Here is a 25,729-nt window from a genome sequence, read left to right on the forward strand (position 1 = left end):
TATGGAGAGAAAATTTTTTCTATAGATCCCTTAATAAAGTCAAGGTTTTATAACAGGCCCTTTTATAAATGAAGGGTCCTCCTATGGACACATTCTTAAAACAAGAGTCTTTCTTTGGAACTTTTTGTATAGGAAAAGTCTTTCTGAAATGGTTTATTCATAGAGAAAGTATGTTTCCTTGGATCTTCTTCTACAGAAACGGCCAATCTATCTACCTGTTTGTAGAGAAAGGGTATCTTTATGAACCTATTCATTGATAAAGAGTCCTTATATAAACCCTTTCACTGAGAATAATGTTTCTAAGGGTTTCTATCAGAAAAAAACACTTTTTTATAGAAGAGACGCCTTTCTACAGAAGAGGTGTTTCTAAAGACTCTTTTCCACCGACAAATGTTTTGATAAATCCTTTTACACAGAAAGCGTACGTCTGATGACACTTTCCATAAAAACGGTAAAAACTCTTTTCTTCAGGATACTTCTATAGACTCTTTTCCATAGAAAAAGTGATTTCTTTTCCCACAGAAAGAGTGATTTTAAAACCATTCCTCACAGAAAGGTCCCACAGAAAGAGTGATTTTAAAACCATTCCTCACAGAATAGGTCCTACTAAAGACCCTTTCGTTCTCCTAAAGATTATTTCACATAGAAAGAGTGTTTCTAAAGATCCCTCCGCACAGAATAGATTCTTCTTTCTCACAGAAGGGATGCCTCTAAAGGTCCTTTCCCACAGAGAGTGACCTACGAAACATCCTTTCCTACTGAAAGAGTGCTTCTAACGGCGCTTTATCACAAAACGAATGCTTCTAAATATCCTTTCCTACAGAAAGGGTGATTCTAACATCATTCCTCACAGAAAGGGTGCTACCAAATATACTTTCCCACAGGAAGGGTACTTTTAAAGGAGATTCTAAGACCATTCCCACAGATAAGGTGTTTCTAAGACCTCCCTCACAGAAAGGGTGCTTCTAATGATCCTTTCCAACCAAAATGGTGCTTCTAGAGGTCCTTTCTCACAGAAACGCTGATCTAAAGATCCTTTCTAGAGATACTTTTCACATACAGGATGCTTTTATAGATACTTTCACAGAAAGGTGATTCTAAGACCATTCTGCACAGAAAGGGTTCTTTCCTCACAGAAAGGGTGCTTCTAAATATCCTTTCCAACAAAAATGGTGCTTCTAAAGGTCATTTCTCACAGAAACGCTGCTTCTAATGATCCTTTCCCACAGAAAACGTGCATCTGGAAGTACTTTCCACAGATAGGGTGCTTCTAGAGATACTTTCCACAGACAGGATGCTTTTAGAGATACTTTCACAGAAATGGTGCATATAAATACCTTTACCAAAGAAGTGAAATTTAGAAGATCCTTCCTAAAGGTGTTTTATCACAGAAGCTATGCTAGTAAAGATCATTTCCGACAGAAAGAGTGCTTCTAAAGGTCCTTTAAAAATTTGATTTTCCGCAGAAAGGGCGATTCTTAGACCATTCCTCACAGAAACAGTCCTTCTAAATATTTTTTCCCGCACAAAGCGTGCCTCTAAAGAAAGGGTGCTTCTTCCTCAAAGAAGGGATGCTTCCAAAGGACCTTTCCTACAGGAAGGATGATTCGAAAGGAAGCGATGCTTCCAAGACCATTCCTGACAGAAATAGTGCCACTAAAGATCTCTTCCCACAGAAAGGATACTTCTCAAGATCGTTTCCGACGGAATGACTGCTTCTAAGGGCGCATCTAAATATACTTTACCCCTGAAAAGTTGCTTCTAAATATTCTTTCCTACAGAAATGTACTTCTCAAGCTCCTTTGTCACAGAAAAGGTACACCTAGAGGTACTTTCCACAGAAAGACCTTTACCAACAAGTGAGATTTAGAAGACCCTTCCCTATGAAAATGTACTTTTGAAATTCTTTCCCCAAACGACCTTTCCTACAGGAAGGGTGGTTCGAACGGAAGCGATGTTTCCAAGACCATTCCTGACAGAAATAGTGCCACTAAAGATCTCTTCCCACAGAAAGGATACTTCTCAAGATCGTTTCCGACGAAATGACTGCTTCTAAGGGCGCATCTAAATATACTTTACCCCTGAAAAGTTGCTTCTAAATATCCATTCCCACAGAAATGTACTTCTCAAGCTCCTTTGTCACAGAAAAGGTACACCTAGAGGTACTTTCCACAGAAAGACCTTTACCAACAAGTGAGATTTAGAAGACCCTTCCCTATGAAAATGTACTTTTGAAATTCTTTTCCCACAGAGAGGGTTATTCTAAATACTCTTTCTGTTCTAAAGACCTTTCATTACAGATAGGGTACTTCTTCAGATTCGTTTTGCCTCTAAAATTGTGATCTTAAAGACAATATTCATCAAAAGGTTGAGACCCTTTTCCATTGGAATTGTATTCCAAGTGTCCAGAAAATGTGCTTAAGAAAGGCCGGAAAATATGACAAGATCCTTAAGAAAGTATGCTCTAAAAGTGCTTTTCCATAAAATGAATGATCTTTTTTTTTGATTTGCTATAGTCTAGGAACAACGTACAACCCTACAGAACGGCCACTGAACTTCTATACCACAAGTTCCTTGTCTTTCCTCCAGATTATAACCCAGATTGTTGCTGTGCATATCCGTTTGGAAGGACCAAATTAGTGCCAACTTATCTTCTAAATGAAATAGAGTCACATTTTCTTGGATTTCAACAGAAAATGTTAATTCTTCACAGTTTTGTTGCCATGTATGGGGTTTAGTCTTTAACGGCAAAGTCAGATCCATATTATTACGGTTAAAGAAATCCTCTGTTAATGGGCTTTGTTACATATTTTTGGTTCTATTCCGAGCTTTTGAGGTCATCTAACAAAGAACAGAAAATATTTCCCTTCAAACGTAAATATTCAGCCCCACATCTATGTCAAACATTGTTCCACAGTTGTTCATGGTGGTGCTACTATTGTTTTCGCAACTGTATGTATTGTCGTAAAGTAAAGACTACTCTGTTGTTCATATAAGTATGTAATTATATCATGCTCGCTATACTAAATTGTTTGTCTTTAATTTCGTTTGAAAACTCCCCAAAATGCTATATTATTACCCATTATTACTCCCTCTATTGCAGATACCATGAAACATCATCAACATGAATAGAACGAAAGGTATTTTCGTAAAATTGTCTCTGGGTGTGTGTGTGAGTCTCCAAAAAGCCAATATTGGTTCGTTTTTGCCTCTTTATTTGTCAACAGGTATGTATGATATATTGTATTTACAGCACATTAGCACATTACAATGTAGCACTTATTACACAAATACACACACATTCTTACAAATTCCCATTGGAGACTATGTGTTATGGCCAACTCAGTCTCATAACGGACTCTCTAATACATGTTAATTTGTGTGAAATTCATTTTTCACCAAAATTTTGCGTGACTGACCATGTTGTGGTTTGCTTGTGTCTATCATAATCACGCATACATGTTGCTCAGATCAAAAAAGAGGGAAGCTAATATTCTCCATCACCATATACTGTATATGCCAAAATTTAGGTAGGTTGTAACATACTCACTTTTTCATATTTTCTAACGCTACTCATCCGTAGCTGTTTCTCTTCGCATTTTCAACCCATTTAAAAATAAACGTGTAACACAAATTATCATCTAAATGTGAATTATAATGATGGTGATGTTAATGCAGAAAGGGAAAATTAGAAGGATGTTGGTGGGGGAGGAGAGAAAGGAAATGTTAAATTATGATGATTATGTTTGTTAACTAAACGCCAAGTGATGCAGATAATGGCCATAAAACAGTTGGCCACAAATAAAGTTTTTATGCAATATGGTGAAAACCACAGTAACAACAACTAGAACATTTTAATAAGGAGAGTAACATGTGTTCCATTTAGGCTTCTTTCCATTTGCGCTAGCTTTAGAACTGAGCAAAACACTTGAATGCTTTGCTGCAGTCAACCAACCACATAATAAAATAAACACCTTTCTATGAATAGTCAACAAGAACAATAACGAAAAATAAGACAAATACCAAACCAACACCAATATAAGTAGTTTCGAAGCACTGTGAGTAAAATAGTGTGAGTTGAATTCAGAGAGTGTGTGGGCTAATAACATTATCCATCCCATTTAGCCAGAGACTTATGCACGTAGATCAAACAAGCATTTTAGCACACACACACACACAAATAGCACCACTCTCTTTCGCACACCGAACAAGAGATGTGGCAGAAGAGACTTAACACCTTCCACTCCATACCACCAGTTCAATGTGATTGATGATTTTGAATTCAAAACAACAACAACTGTAACCACACACCACTACAATGTTGAAATGAAGAATGAATAGGACGATGAATGTTGATGCGGTGAATGATTGAATTGGAATGTACCCGGGTATACTGCTATGGAATTATGGCGATGATGATGATGAGGATTGTTGTTTTTTTTTTGGTTCTATTGGTATGAGTATGCAACAAATAGTATGGTATGTAGTAACAGAATTGAATTTACCTCGACATTTGAGACCCTTATGGGTTATACCATGCAACAAAGAACCGCAGTGATCACAAAACGTCGGTGACAGGAACGTTATGTTTTCCCATTTGTGTGGCATCTGATGGGCCTGAGGATAGGTGAGAAAACTAATGGAAAATTAACAGACTTTTTCTTGGCAATGTTAGCAACACTATTTTCGGGGAGTAAATACACTACACAACATCGATATGCGTAAATCCTCTGCATAACTAAATTTTGGGTTACAAAATGGAATGGCTTTTTCGGTGAAATGTCACTGTTCATTCAATTTTCAATTCCTCATCAAGGTAATTGAATGAGGATATGGACATGTGCGTCCTTTTTTTGCATGCACATTGTTTTGTGGAGAACGACAACAGTAACATGACACACCTAAGAGCCAATAACAATTTGTGGTTGATTTCATGTCAATGTGACCTATGGAATTGCTGCTTTCGGACAAATAATACAAAATACAAATGTGGTCTTTGATAAATTCTAAAGTAATATAAACAAAAAATAAATATAAGTTATAGCCTTTTTACGACTACATTTTTTGGTCATAAAAATTTCGAATCCTAAATTTGTTTATTTATTTCATATAAATGTATATTACATAATATAAACCTGTAAGTCATTCCATGTTAAATTGAACTAAAGCATTCTTTTTGTTCTTAAAAAATTAGCTTGGCATCACAAAAGGTTAGTGTTGAGGTGTGAAAAGTTCCCAACATTTGATGTTCCTGATTAAGATTAAATTTAAGATTAAATTTTTATAGCCCCTCAGGGCGTATACGTATTGTTGTTACTAATACGTCAATGTGTACGGTAAATTGCCCATCATAAAAAATGTCAATAAAAATTTTCACGAGAACGCTGGACGTTAGTCAATCATGATTTTTTGATGACTTTCATAGAGAATTGGGTGCTTCTATGGGTCCATTCCCACCCATTCATTCCACGGATCTTTTCGTAGAGAAAGTATGCTTCCTTGAGCCCTCTTCTACAGGCCGCTCTCTACAACCGTTCGTAGATAGAGGGTCGTTCTGTGCATTAATCCATAAAGAGATAGTTCTTCTATAAATCTTTTCACAGAAAAGGACTCTTGTATGAGTCTGTTTTGGATTCTTTCTGGCATTAAGTAAACGCTCTATAGAAGAGATGCTTTTCTACAGAAAAAGAGGTTCCTAAAGATACTTTTCTATGGCTCTTGGTAGATTTTTTCCTCAGAAAAGGTGCTTCATGTCCTAGGAGTTGCTAAAGAACTTTACAACAGAAAATATGATTACAATTTTTTTTCACATCAAGGATCTTTTAAAGATTTTTTCCCACAGGAAAGGGTGCTTCTAAAAATCCTTTCCCACAGAAAGGGTGCTTCTAAAGATTCTTTCCCACAGAAAGGGTGCTTCTAAAGATAATTTCCCACAGGTAAGGGTGCTTCTTAAGATCATTTCCCACAGAAAGGGTACTTCTAAAGATACTTTCCCACAGAAAGGGTGCTTCTAAATATCCTTTCCCACAGAAAGGGTGCTTCTAAAGATTCTTTCCACAGAGAGGGTGCTTCTAAAGATCCTTTCCCACAGAAATGGTGCTTCTAAAGATTTTTTCCACAGAAAGGGTGTTACTAAAGATTCTTTCCACAGAAAGGGTGTTACTAAAGATCCTTTCCAACAAAAATTCTCACATACAGGAGCTTTTTAAGATGTTTTTCCCACAGGAAAGTGTGCTTCTAAAGATCCTTTCCCACAGAAATGGAGCTTCTAAAGATTTTTTCCACAGAAAGGGTGTTACTAAAGATTCTTTCGACAGAAAGGGTGTTACTAAAGATCCTTTCCAACAAAAATTCTCACATCAAGGAGCTTTTTAAGATGTTTTTCCCACAGGAAAGTGTGCTTCTAAAGATCCTTTCCCACAGAAATGGTGCTTCTAAAGATTTTTTCCACAGAAAGGGTGTTACTAAAGATTCTTTCCACAGAAAGGGTGTTACTAAAGATCCTTTCCAACAAAAATTCTCACATCAAGGAGCTTTTTAAGATGTTTTCCCACAAGAAAGGGTGCTTCTAAAAATCTTTTCCCACAGAAAGGGTGCTTCTAAAGATTCTATCCCACAGGAAAGGGTGCTTCAAAAGATCCTTTCCAACAGAAATGGTGCTTCAAAAGATCCTTTCCAACAGAAAGAGTGTTTCTAAAGATCCTTTCCCACAGAAATGGTGCTTCAAAAGATCCTTTCCAACAGAAAGGGTGCTTCTAAAGATCTTTTCCCACAGAAAGAAAAATCCTTTCCCACAGAAAGAAAAATCCTTTCCCACAGAAAGGGTGATTCTAAGACCATCCTTACAGAAAGGGTGCTACAAAAGATCCTTTTAACAGAAAAGTGTTACTAAAGATCTTTGTCACGGAAAGGGTGTTTATAAAGATAATGTCTCATAGAAAGGATGCTTTTAAAAATCCTTTCCCACGCCACTATGTTTGAGGAGATGAATCTCCACAGAATCTCCACGGTTGTGCACACAATGTGCCCTTGTTTACAGCATTTGTATACTAAGTATGACAATTAAAAAACGCTGGTGACCTTTCCCTCGCCGGCCGTAACTACTATTCAGCCTAATCTGATCAAGTCTATGGGGCGTATCAGTTTTAACACAAGGTATACGTAACCGCTTACCTCACTCTCGTGGAAAGACTTATAAAGACTTTGGCAAGAGCATGAAGGTCGAAGATTGGCCTTCTTATGCTTCATTTTTATAGGAGTAAATTTTTTTTTTCATCCTTCTAGTGGGAGGAAGCATCGCTTAAGTTATCGATATTTTCGAAGATTTTAGTCTCATACTAATCCTGTTCCAGAAAATTCGACTACTCAAAATCCGAGCTCCGATTTATTCGCGAGTAAAAAATGGTGGAAATGTGGAAAATTTTTTTTGGGTGCAATTTTTTGGTGGGTTTGGGGTAAGTTTATTTGTGGGTGGGGTAATTTTTTGTTTGGTTGGGGAGAGGGGACAAGTTGTCCCCCTCAACTGGCTAGAATTCGAGAAGAGTTTCAATCGCGAGTATTCTGAGTAGGGTGTCCAAAACCGAAACCGGTTAACCTGTTACCCGGTTTCGAGTTACAAAACCGAAACCGGTTTTCGCCAAAAACGTCATTTTCGGTTAACCGACAAAACCGGTTATTTGTGTCGGTTAACGGGTTTTAAAAAAATAATGATATTTTTTTATTTCACTACAATTGTTTCCTTGAAAGTAAACTAAACTTAACTATTAACCTTTAAATTTGAAATATTTTTTGTTTAAAATGTAAAGTTGTGCCAATTTAGTTCAATTGAACGATCTAGTTCACTACGCAGTTCCAATAGCCCACATCGTTTTTATGTGAAAACTACGTATACGTAATATCACACAGCAGTTTGTATGACGTTATTCACACGTTTTGGAACTAGTACAGTGAACTAGGAACTAGAGCTGTAGTAGCTACAATTTAAACCCAATGTTTAGTCCAACATAGTTATTATAAACAGATCGCCGAATGTTCACTATGATCAGCCTTACTAGGGGTAATCTGTGCATTATTAACACAATCTTTAGACGAATGTCAGGTTATAAAGGGTAACGGTAACAAAATGAATGTTGGATTCAGGCATTTCACGATAACTTGAGGTTTGAGCGAGACGAAGAATTTTGGTAGACAATTTTATATTTGTATGGTTTACCATTCTTAGAGCACAATTTCTGCCTTTATTTTGCAGAACCCATTTCGAGATTGAATACCAATAACAAGGATATTTTGAGAAAATTATATAATAACGAAGTCGTTATACTTAATTTACCCCTTGTCGCACATTGTTAATCAACTATTTATAAATTATAAGCAATTTTGTACCTTTTTAACAAAACCGGTTTAAACCGGTTAACCGGTTTTGGCAAATGCTGAAAACCGAAAACCGGTTTTTGAAAAAATTGAAAATTTCGGTTAACCGAAAACCGTTTTAATTAATTCTCTTTCGAGTTGAGCTGTTAGGCCTTTAGAGATACATTGAAAAATTAGGAGTCTACCGAAGTCCCGTTTTGTTTGGAAAAACCGGTTTTTTGGACACCCTAATTCTGAGCTCTGCTGAAAATACAGTACGACAATCTTAAACGATTGGAGAGCTTGGCAACTTTTCTAGAAGTCATATCCGATAAATTTTTCTATAGGAAAAGCTATCTACGATATACTTTTCTATAGGAAAAGTCATCTGCGATAAATTTCCTATAGAAAAAGTTATCTGTGATGAAGCTTTCTATAGGAACAGTCATCTGCGATAAATGATGAACTTTTCTATAGGAAAAGTCATCTACGATGAACTTTTCTATAGGAAAAGTCATCTACGATGAACTTTTCTATAGGAAAAGTCATCTACGATGAACTTTTCTATAGGAAAAGTCATCTACGATGAACTTTTCTATAGGAAAAGTCATCTACGATGAACTTTTCTATAGGAAAAGTCATCTACGATGAACTTTTCTATAGAAGAAGTCATCTACGATGAGCTTTTCTATAGGAAAAGTCATCTACGATGAACTTTTCTATAGAAAAAGTCGTCTGCGATGAACTTTTCTATAGAAAAAGTCATCTACGATGAACTTTTCTATAGGAAAAGTCATCTACGATGAACTTTTCTATAGGAAAAGTCATCTACGATGAACTTTTCTATAGAAGAAGTCATCTACGATGAGCTTTTCTATAGGAAAAGTCATCTACGATGAGCTTTTCTTTAGAAAAAGTCATCTACGATGAACTTTTCTATAGGAAAAGTCATCTACGATGAACTTTTCTATAGGATAAGTCATCTACGATGAGTGAGTTCAGATGTTACTTGTAGAGAAGTTTTACATTACTAAAATGCATGCTGAGGGTTTTAACCAAGATTATGCTGGGGTTTTTAACCACCGATGTGCCGCATTAGCTAAATAACCACCAGCGAAATTATCCTTGCATATTGGGTGCATATGTGGGACTTCGCTAGATTTCATTTTTCAATGCAACTCCTCTCAGTTCACGATCCATTAATCAATTAAAAAATGCAATTAATGAAAAGTTACCATTCTCTTTTTGGTCTGAAATTGGTAGCGTATAGGTATTTTTATACGTTATACGCCCCAATGTTTATTACATTATTATATTATTACGAAGGCTTGGTTAACAATTTTACATGGAATGACTTCTTCGACACACATAATTTTTTTATAAAAAATTTTAAACTTTTGTTTCAATTTTATACAATTAATTCAAATCAATTCACCATGGGTTAATTTTTTTTTTCTAAAACTATTTCGTTTTCCATATGGAGAGGGAAAATCAAAGCTTATTATAGGGACATTTAAACCAGCAACGAGACAAAATAACATTGTTGTTTCCACTTCCTAGCTACATTTTGCCTGATGACATTTATTAAAGAGATGAAATTCCTGTTATCTATGTCAACTTTCCAAGAATTTAAGTTGTTTGTTTTCTAGTTTCATATCTCCTTGTTTCGGTCATTCGATGCTCAACAAAGGAGAATATCTAAAGACACAACTAAATTTCTTTATCAAAAATATTTAAGAAAATTGTTATATCTAACCTTGGCCTTCCAGTCAGACTTAAATGACCAACAGGGGTTAGGGTGAGCATAAGTTGTTCAACAATGTTCACTGACATAAGTTTTTGTTACAAGTAGGCAGTTGTAATATTTGTTACTTGACATTCTTCTTTACATTTCCAAGTATACTTGTTGTCTGGCCATAACAGATGTTGGGCTGTTGGTTTCAAGGTAACACAAATGTTGTTTCCATTACAAGATAACCATGATAAGCATCTTCAAAGTGTTTGTAGGCTTTGGAGAGGTGGATGTTTTTTGACAAGGTATAAGGGAGACGAGACATTTGACAATGGAATTATTTTGTCTAGGTCAAATAAAAAAAGCAAATTGTAATCAGGGGTTCAATTCTGTTTCTATGAAAATGTGAAATGAAAACTTTTATAAAGGAAAAAACTGTCCAATTAAAAAAATTATAAAGGAAATATTTATCATGTCAAATTTTCATAGAATAAGAATCCAGCCCCAGGTTTTTGCAAAATTATTTGGAATATGCTTTAGAGCGTATAACTATTACAGTAGCGTATACGCCATAAGAAGGGTTTGGCCGATGTGGAGAGATAAATAAATTTAAAAGATTGAAGATAAATATTAATTGACTTCGAATTTACTCTATACATAATGTGACACATTCCACACTTCATATGTTTATTAAGCGGCACTGTATAGAACATATTAGAAATCTATTTATTAAATTTTGGAATGTTTTGACAATTCAGTTTATAAAAAAGTAAAAAACCAACTGATTGTCACTTGCACCTTGTATTATTACACCATGGGTTCTAAGCTGATTTTGATTTTCTTTTCCAATGCGTATAATTGATGGTGTCACGTATACGTCACACATACCACATGAGTACAAATAAAAATTAAAGACAACTAACATAATTTTAGCTTATGTTTTCCTTTTAATTTCCAATGATTTTCCCTGAATTCCGTTAAAATTCCTCAGTACCTGTCACTTGTCGACACGCCTGTTGTCATTTCAAAGTTTGTAGTAATATAGAAATACTTTATAAAGTGACCATTATGGTAATGCCAGATCAGACAGTATTTGTTTTTTTCTCGTCTCCTGTCATTTGTGTTTTTTATTTCTTTTCCAACAAAATTTATGCCGAACAAATTTTTAATAAAAAAACACAACGATGAAAACTTTTGACACTTTCTATATTTTGTACAAAGCGCTTTTGTTTTTTTTTTCTTTCTTGTCCACAGTCATTTTATGCTTTGCCAACTTTTGGTTGGGCAATACGTTGGAAGAACAAAGTTATATTACATGCCAAATTGGAAATGGGGAAAATGATTTTTGTAGCAGAAAAATGCTAGACGTCCAAATGGAAACAGAAGCGGAAGTGATTGTCTTTAAAGTTACCTTCGTAATAAATTTAAGTTTAAAGGAAATTCAATTGATTTTTTTTGAAGTCTCCCCTCACCTCTATCAACCTCTCTATAAACCTATTGTAAATTGGTGGTGAAATAATTAAACGTTGTAACTAATTGGGTAGTAAATTACAGCTAACTGCTGTTTAATGAGAACAACTTCGATACGTGGAGTTTATTGGAAATTGTGTAATGAAATCTTCGATAGCAGTGGTTTTGGGGGGCGTATGATGGCCATTGTGTGAACTTAATCATACGCAGTGGTGTATGAGATTTCATTAAGCCGTGGCTGTCTGTGGGACGTATGAGTTGTTTGTTGTTAATTATACGTCACAGTGTATGATGGAGTTTTTAATTAACAACAGCTCAATTACAGTTCAAAGGGGTTGAAGGTGAGAGGCTTATTTAAAACATTTTCAATATTTACCTCAGAATTATACATATAGCTCATTTACTCAAAGAGTGACACATCTCAAAAAATCCAGTTTCGAGAAAAACGCGTTTTAAGCTGGCGATTGAAAATTGATTTCCCAACTTAAAAGCATTACTGCACAAAAAATATAATAATTACTTGGATTTTTTTGCAAACAGCTATCCGGATATCAGTACTAAATTTCTGTGCAAGATCAAGCATGATTTGAAGTGTTTTAGCTTCATGAACTCAAAAAACGTTTTTGTTGAATTATGCTGTAACTGTAACGTTGAGTTTTAGAGATATCAAGATGAAAATTTGACATACGGTGAATAGAAATCATAGAACAAATAAAAGTTGCTAACTCAGCAAACGCAGTTTTTGAGTTATGCCACTCTTTGTGTAAATGAGCGATATGTATTTTAATTATAATTAAATGATAATTATCATTCTGTGTGATTTTTAGCCATGAATTTTAAATATTTTAATGAGCTGCCCATTAAATCGAACATTCAATCAAATTTAAATATCTGCCAATGCAAAATAAATTACAAATTGCAGAATTAATTAAAAGATTGTGATTAACGGGCCTCGGTTAATTTCTGTTAAAATAAGTGTAATTGGTTAAATAATTGAATGTCGCTAATAGGAAATTGTAAAGATTGGTTTTGGAACTTTCTCGGGATGTATGCAGTAGCGCAGACCAAATTTAGCTGAGTTTTCAAAAATATCCAACACCAGGGTATTGGATATAAGCGCAGAATGTCGGAGAAACTGGATGAATAGAATCGGACCCAATTTTACTCAAATTTGTTACAAAACGAAAATATTACAGCAACGGCATTTTGGTATTCGAGTATGAGGTTGTTGGAAGTCGGAATTGGGGCCCGCAAATACAAGCTGGGTTAGGGTTCTTCTGTAGACCCTTTCTATAAGAAAGCGTGTTTCAATAGACCCTTTCTAAAAGAAATGGTGCTTCAATAAACCCTTTCTTAAAGAAATGGTGCTTCTATAGAGCCTTTCTATAAAATAGGGTACTTCTAAAGAGCTTTTCTATAAGAAAAGTTGTTTTTATAGAGCCTTTCTAAAAGAAAGATTGCTTCTATAGAGCCTGAGAATGGATGTTTCTATCGAGATTTTCTATATGAAAGAGTGCTTCTATAGAGCCTTTCTATAAGAAAGAGTTCTTCTATAGAGCCTTTCTTTAAGAAAGAGTGTTTCTATAGAGCCGTTCTCTACGAAAGTGTGCTTCTATAGAAGCTTTCAATAAGAAGGAGTGCTTCTATAGAAGCTTTCTATAAGAAAGTGTGCTTCTAAAAAAGCTTTCTATAAGAAATAGTGTTTCTATAGATGATTTCTATAAGAAAGGGTGATCCTATTGAACCTTTCTATAAGAAAGGGTGCTTCTGTAAAGCCTTTCCTTCTGTAGAGCCTTTTTATAAGAAAGGGCGATTCTATAGATGCTTCTTATAAGAAAGGGTGCTTCTATATTGTCTTTCTATAAGAGAGGGTACTTCTATAAAACCTTTTTATAAGAAAGGGCCCTTCTGTAAAGCATTTCTATAAGAAGGAGTGCTTCTATCGAGCCTTTCGATAATAAAGGGTGCTTCTATAGAGTCATTCTATAAAATAGGGTATTTCTATAAGAGAGGGTGCTTCTAAAGAGCCTTTCTATAAGAGAAGGTGCTTCTATACAGACATTCTATACGAAAGGTGCTTCTATAGACCCTTGCTATACGAAAGGGTGCTTACATAGACCCTTTCTATAAGAAAGGATGCTTACATAGACCCTTTCTATAAGAAAGGATGCTTACATAGACCCTTTCTATAAGAAAGGATGCTTACATAGACCCTTTCTTTAAGAAAGGATGCTTACATAGACCCTTTCTATAAGAAAGGATACTTACATAGACCCTTTCTATAAGAAAGGATGCTTCTATAAACACCTTTTTTATGAGAAAGGGTGCTTCTATAGACCCTTTCTGTAAGATATTGTGATTCTATAGACCCTTTCTTTACTAATGGGTCCTTCTATACACCCCTTCTATAAGAAAGGTTGCTTGTATAGACCCTTTCTATAAGAAATGGTGCTTCTATCGAGCCTTTCTATAAGAAAGGGCGCTTCTGTAAAGCATTTCTATAAGAAAGTGTGCTTCTATCGAGCCTTTCTATAAGAAAGGGTGCTTCTAAAGAGTCATTCTATAAAATAGGGTATTTCTATAAGAGAGGGTGCTTCTAAAGAGCCTTTCTATAAGAGAGGGTGCTTCTATAGATCCTTTCTATAAGAGAGGGGGCTTCTGTAAAGCCTTTCTATAACAAAAGGGTGATTCTATAGAGCCTTTCCATAAGAATGGGTGATTCTATAGATCCTTCCTATAAGAAAGGGTGCTTCTATAGAGTCTTTCTATAAGAAAGGGTGCTTCTATAGAGACGTTCTATAAGAAAGAGTGTTTTTATAGCGTCATTCTATAAAAAGGGTACTTCTATAGAATCTTTTTATAAGAAAGGGTGTTCCTATAAAGCCTTTCTATAAGAGAGGGTGCTTCTATAGAGCCTTTCTATAAGAAAGGGTGCTTCTATAGAGCCTTTTTATAAGAAAGGGTGCTTCTATACAGACTTTCTGTAAGAAAGGGTGCTTCTATACAGACATTCTATACGAAAGGGTGCTTCTATAGACCTTTGCTATACCAAAGGGTGCTTCTATAGACCTTTGCTATATCAAAGGGTGCTTCTATAGACCTTTGCTATATCAAAGGGTGCTTCTATAGACCTTTGCTATATCAAAGGGTGCTTCTATAGACCTTTGCTATATCAAAGGGTGCTTCTATAGACCTTTGCTATATCAAAGGGTGCTTCTATAGACCTTTGCTATATCAAAGGGTGCTTCTATAGACCTTTGCTATATCGAAGGGTGCTTCTATAGACCTTTGCTATATCAAAGGGTGCTTCTATAGACCTTTGCTATATCAAAGGGTGCTTCTATAGACCTTTGCTATATCAAAGGGTGCTTCTATAGACCTTTGCTATATCAAAGGGTGCTTCTATAGACCTTTGCTATATCAAAGGGTGCTTCTATAGACCTTTGCTATATCAAAGGGTGCTTCTATAGACCTTTGCTATATCAAAGGGTGCTTCTATAGACCTTTGCTATATCAAAGGGTGCTTCTATAGACCCTTTATATCCCATCGTTTTTGTACCCTCCACCATATGGAGGGTATAATTAAATTTGTCATTCCGTTTGAAACACATCGAAATATACGTCGGAGACCCTATAAAGTATATATATTATTGATCAGCATAAAATTCTATGTCGATTTAACCATGTCCGTCTGCCCGTCCGTCCGTCCGTCTGTCTGTTTAAATCGAGATACAGCTCGCAATTTTAAAGGTAGAGAGTTAATGTTTGGCACAGAAGTTTTTATTACTTGCAGGATGGTTGGTATTGAAAATGGGATATATCAGTCCATGTTTTGATATAGCCCCCATAGAACGGTATTTTTAAGGTTTTAGCTTAATTATCCCACCAAAATGGGTAAAATTTTGTATTTAGTTATCGTTGGGTGTATAAAACTTTCCCCCAGAATTTTGTCGGTATCGGTCCATGCCTTCATATAGCCCCCATAGAACGGTACCTCCCGATATTCGGTATTTTGGAGGTTTTAGCTTCATTATCGCACCGAAACTTCTAATATTTGGTACTTAGTCTACGTTGGGGGTATACAACTTTCTCCCAGAATTTTTTCGATATCGGTCCATGCTTTCATATAGCCCCCATAGAACGGTACCTCCCGATTTTCGGTATTTTGAAGGTTTTAGATTCATTATCACACCGCAATGGCTAAAATTTGGTACTAAGTTTACGTTAGGGGTATAAAACTTTCCCCCAGAATTTTGTCGGTATCGGTCCATGCCTTCATATAGCCCCCATAGAACAGTACCTCCCGATTTTCGGTATTTTGAAGATTTTAGCTTCATTATCACACCGAAATGGCTAAAATTTGGTACTAAAACATTCCACCAGAAATTTGTCGGTATTGGTCCATGCCTTCATATAGCCCCCATAGAACGGTACCTCCCGATTTTCGGTGTTGTGAAGGTTTTAGCTTCATTAGCACAGCGAAATGGCTGGAATTTGGTACTTATTCTACGTTGGGGGTATAAAACGTTTTACCAGAATTTTGTCGGTATCGCTCCATGCCTTCATATAGCCCCCATAGAACGGTACCTCCCGATTTTCGGTATTTTGAAGGTTGTGGCCTCAACATTCCTGCGAAATGGCTGAAATTTGGTATTTAGACAACGTTGGGGATAATCAATTTTCTTCTTTAAATTTGTCGTATAGGTCAACGCCTTTATATAGCCCCCATAGAACGATATCTCCCGATTTTCGGTATTTAGTCTTCTTTGGGTCTAAAAACTTTCGGTCAGAAATTTATCGGTATGGATCGACGTTCTGAAATAGGTTTCATAGAATGGTGCCTCACATTGTTTTACCAAAATTGCTGAAATTTAGTATTAAATCTTATTCATACATTCCATTTTACTAGAGTTGTGCCAAAGGAACTATATGGAACTATATAGTTCACTTCGCAGTTCCAATGGCCCACATTTTTTCTTTAAACAAACTGCGTATACTTAACATCACACGTTATATTTCATGATGTTACGCATACGTTTTGGAACTAGTACAAGGAACTAGGAACTAGATTACCCAACTCTACATTTTACTTCAATATAACTCGTGGTGGAGGGTATAACAAGTTCGGCCAGGCCGAACTTAACGCCGTTTTTACTTGTTTATTTTTCTCTTTTTTCGCGAAAAAAATCTTTCTTTCTCCACCTTAAAAAAATATGAGTTACAAACTGATTTGAAACACAACATTGTGTCTCTTAGAGTCGGACTTTGGGTTATACGTAACGACATATTACACATGTTGTATACACCATACGTCGCTATTAAAAACAATCATACGTTCCACTGTCCTTCACATTGTTGTTCTATTTCAAGGGGGAGGTATTACCCACCCACTTGTTTTCACCAATTTTCATATTTCTTCGGAATGGTTTGAAATAATGGATTATCCAAAAAATGACCATTATAATGTCCCTTACGGCTTTGACGCATCAAACATATATTATTCTTGGGTATTTTATAATACAATTTGGAAAAAAATAAATGTCAAATAAAAATTCCAACATGTTTGGCAATCGATCATTATCATTGCCTGCAACCTAAGCGATTGTCATTATCTATGACAGCAAAGGTAAATGGACCGAGAATTTAATATGTAGCCGAAATCCAAGCTACCACAAAAATGAAGTTTCTAAATGACAGTAAACAACATTTTTATTGTGTTTGCCTTTCTAAAACTTATTAATATTTATGATAACACGATTTTATCCACTCCTGCCCCTCTAGCAGAAGAAACGTGTTGTTATGGCAACATGAACCTGCAAAAACTTGTGTAAATATTTATTTAATAGTAAATTTTAAATAATATTTTTTCTTCACTTTGTTGATTTGTTGGGAAAATTCAACAATAACAAGAAGAACACGTGGAACGTATGTCCTAAGGATTTTCGTTTTGCTATAATGTCACACGTGTGGAATTTTCGGCATAATACAGAAACAAGCCACCAGTAAATTTTGTATAAACAGTTGACATTTATTTAGTTGCCTTTTAAAAAATGTTTATTTAAATTAAATAACATTGGCAGAGATGAAAGAGAAAACGCAAAGCAGTTTTTGTTGGTTTAAAGAAAATTGACTTAATTTGAATTTAGATTAAATTAATATATGTATTAAGTGTTGGGGATTAGATTTGCAAACAAAGATCTTGATTGGCAAAGTCTTGGTGGCTGCAGTAACCGTTAAAGACAGGCGCATAAAATAATAAATAATTGGGTTGAGGAGTAGATGTCAATAACCATAAATTATTACTGTTGAGAATGAAAAACCATATTGGTCTGTTCCAGAACCTGCTATAGTCGACTATTTTTGAAATTTTTTACTATGTTTTCCTTTACAAGTTTAAAAACTGTTAAAAGTTTTTGAGTACGGGAACCCACACATTTTTTTTTAAATCATTCGACCTCTTTTACCTGTGTTGACTGGAGTTGGGCAATCTCGTTTAATTGTACGATCCGGATCACTGTCCTCGTTCGAAAACGAATTAAGTATACGCAGTTTTACCGGTGTCCATTGAAGCAGATAGTGATCCTGATCGTTCAATTGAACGAGATTGCCAAACTCTAGTGTTGACAGCAATCATATGCCCCATGTATTAAAAGATAATCGTAATTTTTTCCCAGTGCCTCTTAAACTGCTATATAAAAATGCAAACAAATTTATTTATCACTGCAATTGTTTATAACTGTTGATGTTGTTGTAACATTTAATCTAACCAGCAATTGCCAACTGTCAGGAATTGTCAACAGGTCTTGCGTGAACATCATTACCAACAACAAATACACACAGCAGAAACCGATTTGAACATTTTTACAGTTATGGTAATGTAGAGAGACACCAGCATTTGTGACATTTGTATTGATATTTATGTATGTATTTGTGTTGTATTCAGTAGGATAACATATGGTCCATTTACATGTCAAACAATATATGTGGGGAAAAGGAACAGATTTGTATGAGCGTTTATTAGGGTACTTCTAAAGCAAGTCTTTTTGTGGAACCCTACAAATTCCTTTAAAGAACAACACCTCCTCCAGAACAAAAAACAATTCCAAACAAAACAAAAATTTTCTATTGTTCCCCACAGATGCCTTTGGCAATTTGCATTTAAATCCAACTACTGATTACTCTAATATATCAAGTGAAAACTTTATCTACATCTGGGTTAAATTTCCTTTGCTGCTTGTCTATGCAATATGTTTTTGTTATTGTCGTTGTTGTTGTTGTTTCTGCACACACAAAAGTTATTTGTTGAATGATCATGGAATTGTTAAACATTTATCTTACCATGGAGTTTCAGACAATACTTCCATGTTATTACAGATTTACATTTTTATTGTTGTTATAGTTGCTGTTGTCGTTATTGTTGTGTGGAGAGAAAACTACAACAACAACTGAATGCTAACAAAAAGTCATTTATTGTTGTAACCATAAACTTTGTTTAACATTTAAAAACAATTGATCTGTAAATATTCACATGGGAGTTTGTTCACATAACTTTCCTATGGGCAGACGAGGTTGGGGAAAATAAGAATTTTAATTATTTTGGTTTTAAGAGGACGAACATGAAACTATTAAGACTTTAATGGTGATTTTAAAATTTATAATTTTAAAAGTAGCAAATTTGACAAATTGCAAATATCGATTTGTGGAAAGAAAGCTGTAATTTATATGGGAAACGGTATAGAAAAAAATACACATTTTTACCCAGTAATGTCAATAAATTTAAACGGACAGAACGGTACTAATACAAAAGTATATATGGACTAAAAGGTGACAATTTGGACATCTTCCCGCGAATATCATGTTGTTCCCTAAAAGTTCTAGTCCACTGAAATTGGAATTTCATTAAAATTTAGTACCTTAATCCTTCCCGTTTATTTGCCCAATATATTTGACATTTAGCAATGTTTTTAGACGGGCAGAAATTATTTTTTAACACTGAAAACGTTGGGTAAAATCAAATAGCTCACTACGTGTAGCAAAAGTTAGGTATTTTCCAAAATGGGAAAAAATTGCCATCTTAAGGAGCGAGGGTGTTTGTCAGTTATCCTATCGGGCGCGTCCCCACTGGCGGATGGGTGGAGGTGGATGGTCGTGCTACTCTATCGTTTACGAGGGAAATCACTTGTGACATGACCCGTCTAGGGTGGAGTGGCACGACCACCTACTTCTGGAACCTCTGAGGTTCCCGTGGACAAAAAACCGACTACGGGGGTGTTCCCCTAAAACAAAAAACAAACATTCAGGACAAGAAAAGAATAAACGTTACGGTGCAGGGCCTAAATAACCCAGTAGCGGCGGGGAATAGTGATCTGCCTGCGAGTCACACCTCGTCGTCATCAAGCGATTGTGAGCAAACATATCCCACAGATGTGGTTGCCAAGCACGCAATCGAAAGGTAAAAAAGATGAGGATAAGGGGAAGCGTAGGGAGAGCTTAATCTGGACCCAGCCATCCGAGGATGGGGGCGACCCTGACTCCGAATCAGACAGCAGCTGCAAAATCAACACCACCGTTGTGGAGAAGCCCGTTAACGAGGAGGTCCACAAGATGGTAGAAGAGGTAAGCGAAAGCGTATCAAAACTTACAACGGAGAAAAAAGTTCGGTGGACTGGAGCCCAGAGACGTAGGTACAGGAGGATCCAGGCACAGCTAAATAAAGAACAGCGGGCCGCCCCAATAGAGATCAACAATCCCTCCACTTCTTCGGAAGCGGCGAAGAGGATCAGATCTCCAGAGGAAGAAAATACCGCAAAACCAAGTAAGAAGAAACTGAGCTTCCCACCATCAAATGCCCTAAGCAATTCCTCTCAAAACCCACGCGAAGGAGACTGCCCAAAGAACCCTCCGACGGAGGGCGAGAAGGAGTGCTAGGGCACGAAGAAGGTGAGTGCTACCGCGAAATCCTCTGGAATTTCCAAGGGCTTCGATAAAAAGCCCAGGGCCATCCAGAAGAGGAAGATGGGCACAGAGACTGTTTCGGAGCCGCCATCTACTTACGCCAAGGTGGCTAGGAAGAACTACAGGGACGAGAGGTGCTATGCAGTGATCGATACCAGTAGAGGGTCCGGCAGATTACCTAAAGAACACCAGCAGGCCATCGAAAATATGGTCAGCGATAAAATACTGGAACACATTTTAAAGAGTGGGCCAATAAAAATTGTCAGCAGCGAGCTCAAAGGGGATCTGTTAGAATACCACAACAGTGTGACAACTCCTTGGGAAGGCGGCAAATTGAAGCTGGTGAGGAAGGACGAGATACCTTACCTGACTAAAGCGACGGTTTACGTCAAAGGCTATGGCTGCAAGTTCGAGACAGAACGCATGCTCGGGGTCTTTGGCAAGCAAAATGAGACCTTGGAAGTGAAGAGGTGGGAAGTCTTCCACAGGGAGGAGAAAGGGGATGGCACTCTCCTTGTGGTTGGAATTGACGACCTCTCACTAGCCAGTCTTACAAAGACAAAGGGCAAGGCGTATTACATCTGTATTGCAGTCACCTTTAAAGTTGGAAGGGCACCAATCCAGCAAGGAGGACAAACCACCGAGCAAAACCGAAGAGCGGGTTGAAGCCATCAGCGACTCCCAAGAAGCCCGCTTACTGGATGACTCATGATTGAGGTCATCCAGATAAAACTCCATCGGAGCGAAACGGCAACTCAAGCCCTGATGGATAAAATAAACAAAGGTAATATACACATCGGTTTAATCGAGGAACCTTGGACCGTAAAGAACAAGGTTTCCGGACTAAACCACATTAATTACCAACTCTTTTACGCTAATACAGGAAACCGACCGAGGACCTGTATTATATGCCATAAAAACTTATGCTTTCTTTTCTCCCCAGAGTTGTCAACCTCGGACGCCACAGTGTTGAAGCAAGGGAATCGTAATATGGTATATAGCATCAATTTACCTGCCGTTCGACTCGCCGACATTACCACCTTCGTCGGAGCTGCAGCAATTGGTGAGGAAAATCAAGCAAACAGGTAACGAAGTACTAGTAGGTAGCGATGCTAACTCTCACCACATTTCGTGGGGTAGTACTAACACCAACAAGAGGGGTCAAGCCCTTATAGAATTTTTGAATACTAACGACCTGATAAACCTTAACATAGGAAATACACCTACCTTTGTTAACAGAGTTAGGGAGGAAGTATTAGATGAAACAATATGTTCAGAAAATCTAATAAACGAGGTACTTGAGTGGAGGGTTTCAAAGGAACACTCCTTCTCTGACCATAGGTATATTAGGTTTAAAATATCAAGGCCACCGCCGAATCCGATAACTTTCCGAAACAAATCCAAAACAAGTTGGACTAAATTCGGAAAACAAGTTAAAGATAGACTAGGGCAAGAAGTTGAGGTTTGCCTAAGCAAAGAAGATATAGCTAGAAATGTCAATAAACTAACAGAGGCTCTAGTAAGGTCTTTCGAAGAAAGTTGCCCACTTCGAGAGAGGAAATCTGCCTACGAAAAACCCTGGATGACAGGGGAAATTCGTAACAAAGGCAAAGAGGTCCGAAGACTTTACAATAGGGCAAAACGTAAAAAAGCGGCTGTATTCTGGGACAACTACCAAACAAAACTAAAGGAATACAACAAAATGACAAGAAACGCCAAACGGAACTCCTGGAAGCTTTTTTGTGAACAGGTAGATAGCGTAAATGACGTCTCTAAAATTAAAAAGTTCCTGACAATGAGTTTTATCGTGTTGAACATCATGTGAAACTGTATAGAAATGACACATTATACACAAAACAATCATTTATGCCGAAGACATCGACACCGTGGTATGAACTCTGCAATCTGTAATAAACTCCATTGAAAAAGTCCGCAAAGAATCTGCTGAAATGGGTCTAAACGGTGAAACTGTATAGAAGAATATTTTCGTCTTCAAAATTACCACTTCGACTACCAGAATAATTCAAAAACTTCCGAAGTTACTTTAAAGGAAGTTTTTGGGCCCCAATCTTCAGATAGAAATATGGAATGAAATTTCCGAAAATGAAATATTTATAGGCTTCCGAGTTTTTTCTTTGAGTTGGAAAAAAGCGCATTTAAAAATTATATAAGGTATTCGCCTTTTTAAACATATACTTTAGGGAGCTGTTAGTGTGCGAATACATGATTTTTCAATTAGTAAAATTGTGTTTGTTTGTGTGTGGGGAGAGAAACCTTAACTAAGAGTACGTGAGTGCCCTTTTGCGATAAGCAAAACAAGGCACACGTGCTCTCAGGGAACGTATCTTTCTCCACACACACAGTACAACTTAACCCTGCACTCACACAACAGCTTCCTAGTGCAAAAAATATGGTGCGGATTCCTGCTGTAGACACATATTAATAATGACCATCATACGCACCCTAGTGCCAAAAATGAATATTTTTGCTGTTGTCATTCCCCTTTTTTAAGAAGGCACTACTTTTTGACTTTTAATGACTTTAATTCCGTAATCTTACATAACGAAAAAGGGTTTATCTTTACATAGCAATTATCCCCGTTTAGGATATAAACTTTTGGAAATATTAAACCTGGCTATTTGGGTATTCACCTCGACAATTTAATGTCGTATTGACCCTTTTAAAAGGCAATAATCTTTGGCATTTAAATTATATTTTTATGAGTTTTAAAAGAAAAGATGTGAGAGAAATTTGTTTCGAGTTGAAAAAAAACTTTTGCATGTTTCAACCAAATAGGCTATTTAAATGTAAAACATAAAGAAAGCGACAAATCTCCCAGTCAAATGCAGAATTTCTTAAGGACATTTGCCAAGTTTGCCAATAAAAAAAGAAAAAAATATCCAATCGTAAAATGTTACAACAAATTCCTTTTTTAACGATCTCAGTTGCTCAAATATTTCGGATATAAGACATAAGAAATTATAAAAGAAGAAGTAATTAGAAACAATATGAGTGGAATTTTTCCTTTAACTTCAATTTAAAGCATAACTTGAATCATAAAAAAAGCATACAATTCATTGTTAAATTCATAAAAACGTTGCATACTTTTAGGTATGAACACAAAGTAAGGGGTGAATAACATAAAACATATGTTACACTCTCTCCCTTTCCCTTGTGGGAGTGAAGAAAAGTAAGAATAAATATTTACACATGTTAGAATATGTATAATTTGAAAAACACACATATGTATATTAAATAGTTAAGAAGAAGAAGAAAACATTATGTTAATTAGCCATGAAAGTAAACAAATGTTCTGCATACATTTAGGGCTGGGAAATACAAAGAAGTTGTTGTAAGACATTTAATGTTAAAAATCACACACACACACACAGTTACACAGGCATACATTCTCATACAATCATTCTCTTTTTTAATTTTATTTTCACTCACTCCATATTTTTGTTAGAAAATTAACATTAAACTTTGCAGACCAAGAAAAATAGAGAACTTAACGTAGAGAGATAGTGAAAGATTTTTTTGTTTTTAATTTTGAACTGGGACGGGCTAAGCAAAAGTTAGAGAAATAGACAGAGTGAAAAAAGGAATAGCCTGTTGTTTTTAGTTTGGATTTGGGGTTATTTTTGGTTATTTACTTTATTGGGCTGGAGGACAATTAGAAGAAGAGGAAGAAGTGATTTTTAACGTTACCTGAACATTTTAGACCTTGATGATAGATGCCATATAATAGGGAACCGCAGTGATCGCAGAATGTGGGTCCTGCGTATGTAAATGGTTCAAAATGGTGTACAGTTTTGGGTGAATCCTTTGGGTTTTTGTTTTGTATTTGCAAGGTTTTAAGTTTTGAGACATGTCAGAACATACGGTTTTCGAATCATACGTTTCATTCCGGGCCAATTTGAAATGGTTTTGGTATATTCGTTTTTTGTTTTGTTTTTTATTTGGTATGGTTGATTTGAATTGATTGATTTATAGATTATTTCATAATTGTTTTTGTTTTTTTTGTTCGAAAATTTTGTTGTGTAGTAAAAAAGCAAGTGTTTAAACAAAAACATTTGAACACCCACAAGAAAAGAATAATAAATTATTTCAAAATAAAACAAAAGAACAAAAAATGTGTAAAAAACATTACAAAGAATAATAAATAAATTGAAACTTAAATCTAATAGCCAGGGGTGGGTGAAAGTGGAAACATAAAAATCTCTTAAATTGTTATAGACTCTTTCATGCTGGCAAGAACATTCGTCTAGTTGAACTTAAAACAAAAAGTAAGCGAAAAAGACTAAAACTTTGTCTACAAACAAAGCAAAACATAAAAATAAAAACTTATGAGCTGATGCAGCCTCTTTTTTGGTTCTATTAGGGCCAAAGCAAAAAAGAATTTATATGGTTTTCATCATCGTCTTTAACACTTGACCATTTAATGGCCAAAAACATTTGAGAGGCGAAAATTGAGCGAGAAAGCAGTGTTCATTACAAGCAAGCAAGACCATCATCCGCCCTCCAAAGAATAAAAAAGCTCAATTACCAAAGTTCTATTGTTTTCGATTAAGCATGGCAATGACTTGAACTTTGAATTGCCGAAATTCAAGACAATGCCTGCAAGTAAGCTATTGGGATAATCAAAACAAGGTCAAAGCCTTAAAGTAGGCTGCAAATGTATGTATGTTCATAGGCATTTGAATACAAAAAGTGTTTAAAAGAGTAAAACATCACAAATCGAAGCAGAATATTTTCTGTATGATTTAAACGTGTAAGAAATGCACTGTGCTACAGTTTTTAGATTAGCCTAAAATGTGGCCTTAGTTACGAAAATGTTAAATTCTAAAGAAGGAAAACATTTAATCGTTGCCTCTGATATTTGTTTTTTTCCAAGAGTAGGGGAGTTTGCATATGCTACAAAATGTTTTCAACTGGCTTTTAATGTTCGTGTAACAGAGAACGAACCTCATTGTCATCTCCGATGAACTTTTCTATAGGAAAAGTCATCTCCGATGAACTTTTATCTAACAAAAAAGTCATCTTCGATGAACTTTTATCTAATAAAAAAGTCATCTTCGATTAACTTTTCTATAGGAAAAGTCATCTTCGATGAACTTGTCTATAGGAAAAGCCATCTTCGATAAACTTTTCTATAGGAAAAGCCATCTTCGATAAACTTTTCTATAGGAAAAGCCATCTTCGATAAACTTTTCTATAGGGAAA

At 35.9% G+C, this 25,729-nt stretch overlaps 1 protein-coding gene across 44 annotated transcripts in view; it reads right to left on the reverse strand.

The window, feature by feature from the left end:
- The window catches only part of Pkc53E (Protein C kinase 53E), a 168,694-nt gene that overhangs the window by 16,628 nt on the left and 126,337 nt on the right, over positions 1-25,729 (reverse strand). For 17 of the 44 annotated variants that reach the window (XM_073992927.1, XM_073992922.1, XM_073992920.1 and 14 more), the window contains one exon: positions 24,215-24,329. The exons of 2 other annotated variants lie outside the window; for them this stretch is intronic. In XM_073992927.1, coding sequence (XP_073849028.1) covers positions 24,215-24,329 — 115 coding nt within the window. Of the gene's footprint in view, positions 1-4,505; positions 4,637-24,214; positions 24,330-25,729 lie in introns of all 44 variants that reach the window. 25 more of the 44 variants (XM_073992934.1, XM_073992916.1, XM_073992935.1 and 22 more) reach the window with 3 other exon arrangements.

The sequence above is a fragment of the Musca autumnalis genome, unplaced genomic scaffold (genome assembly GCF_047663935.1).
Source record: "Musca autumnalis isolate F117 unplaced genomic scaffold, ASM4766393v1 scaffold_5, whole genome shotgun sequence".
NCBI classification, from domain to species: domain Eukaryota; kingdom Metazoa; phylum Arthropoda; class Insecta; order Diptera; family Muscidae; genus Musca; species Musca autumnalis.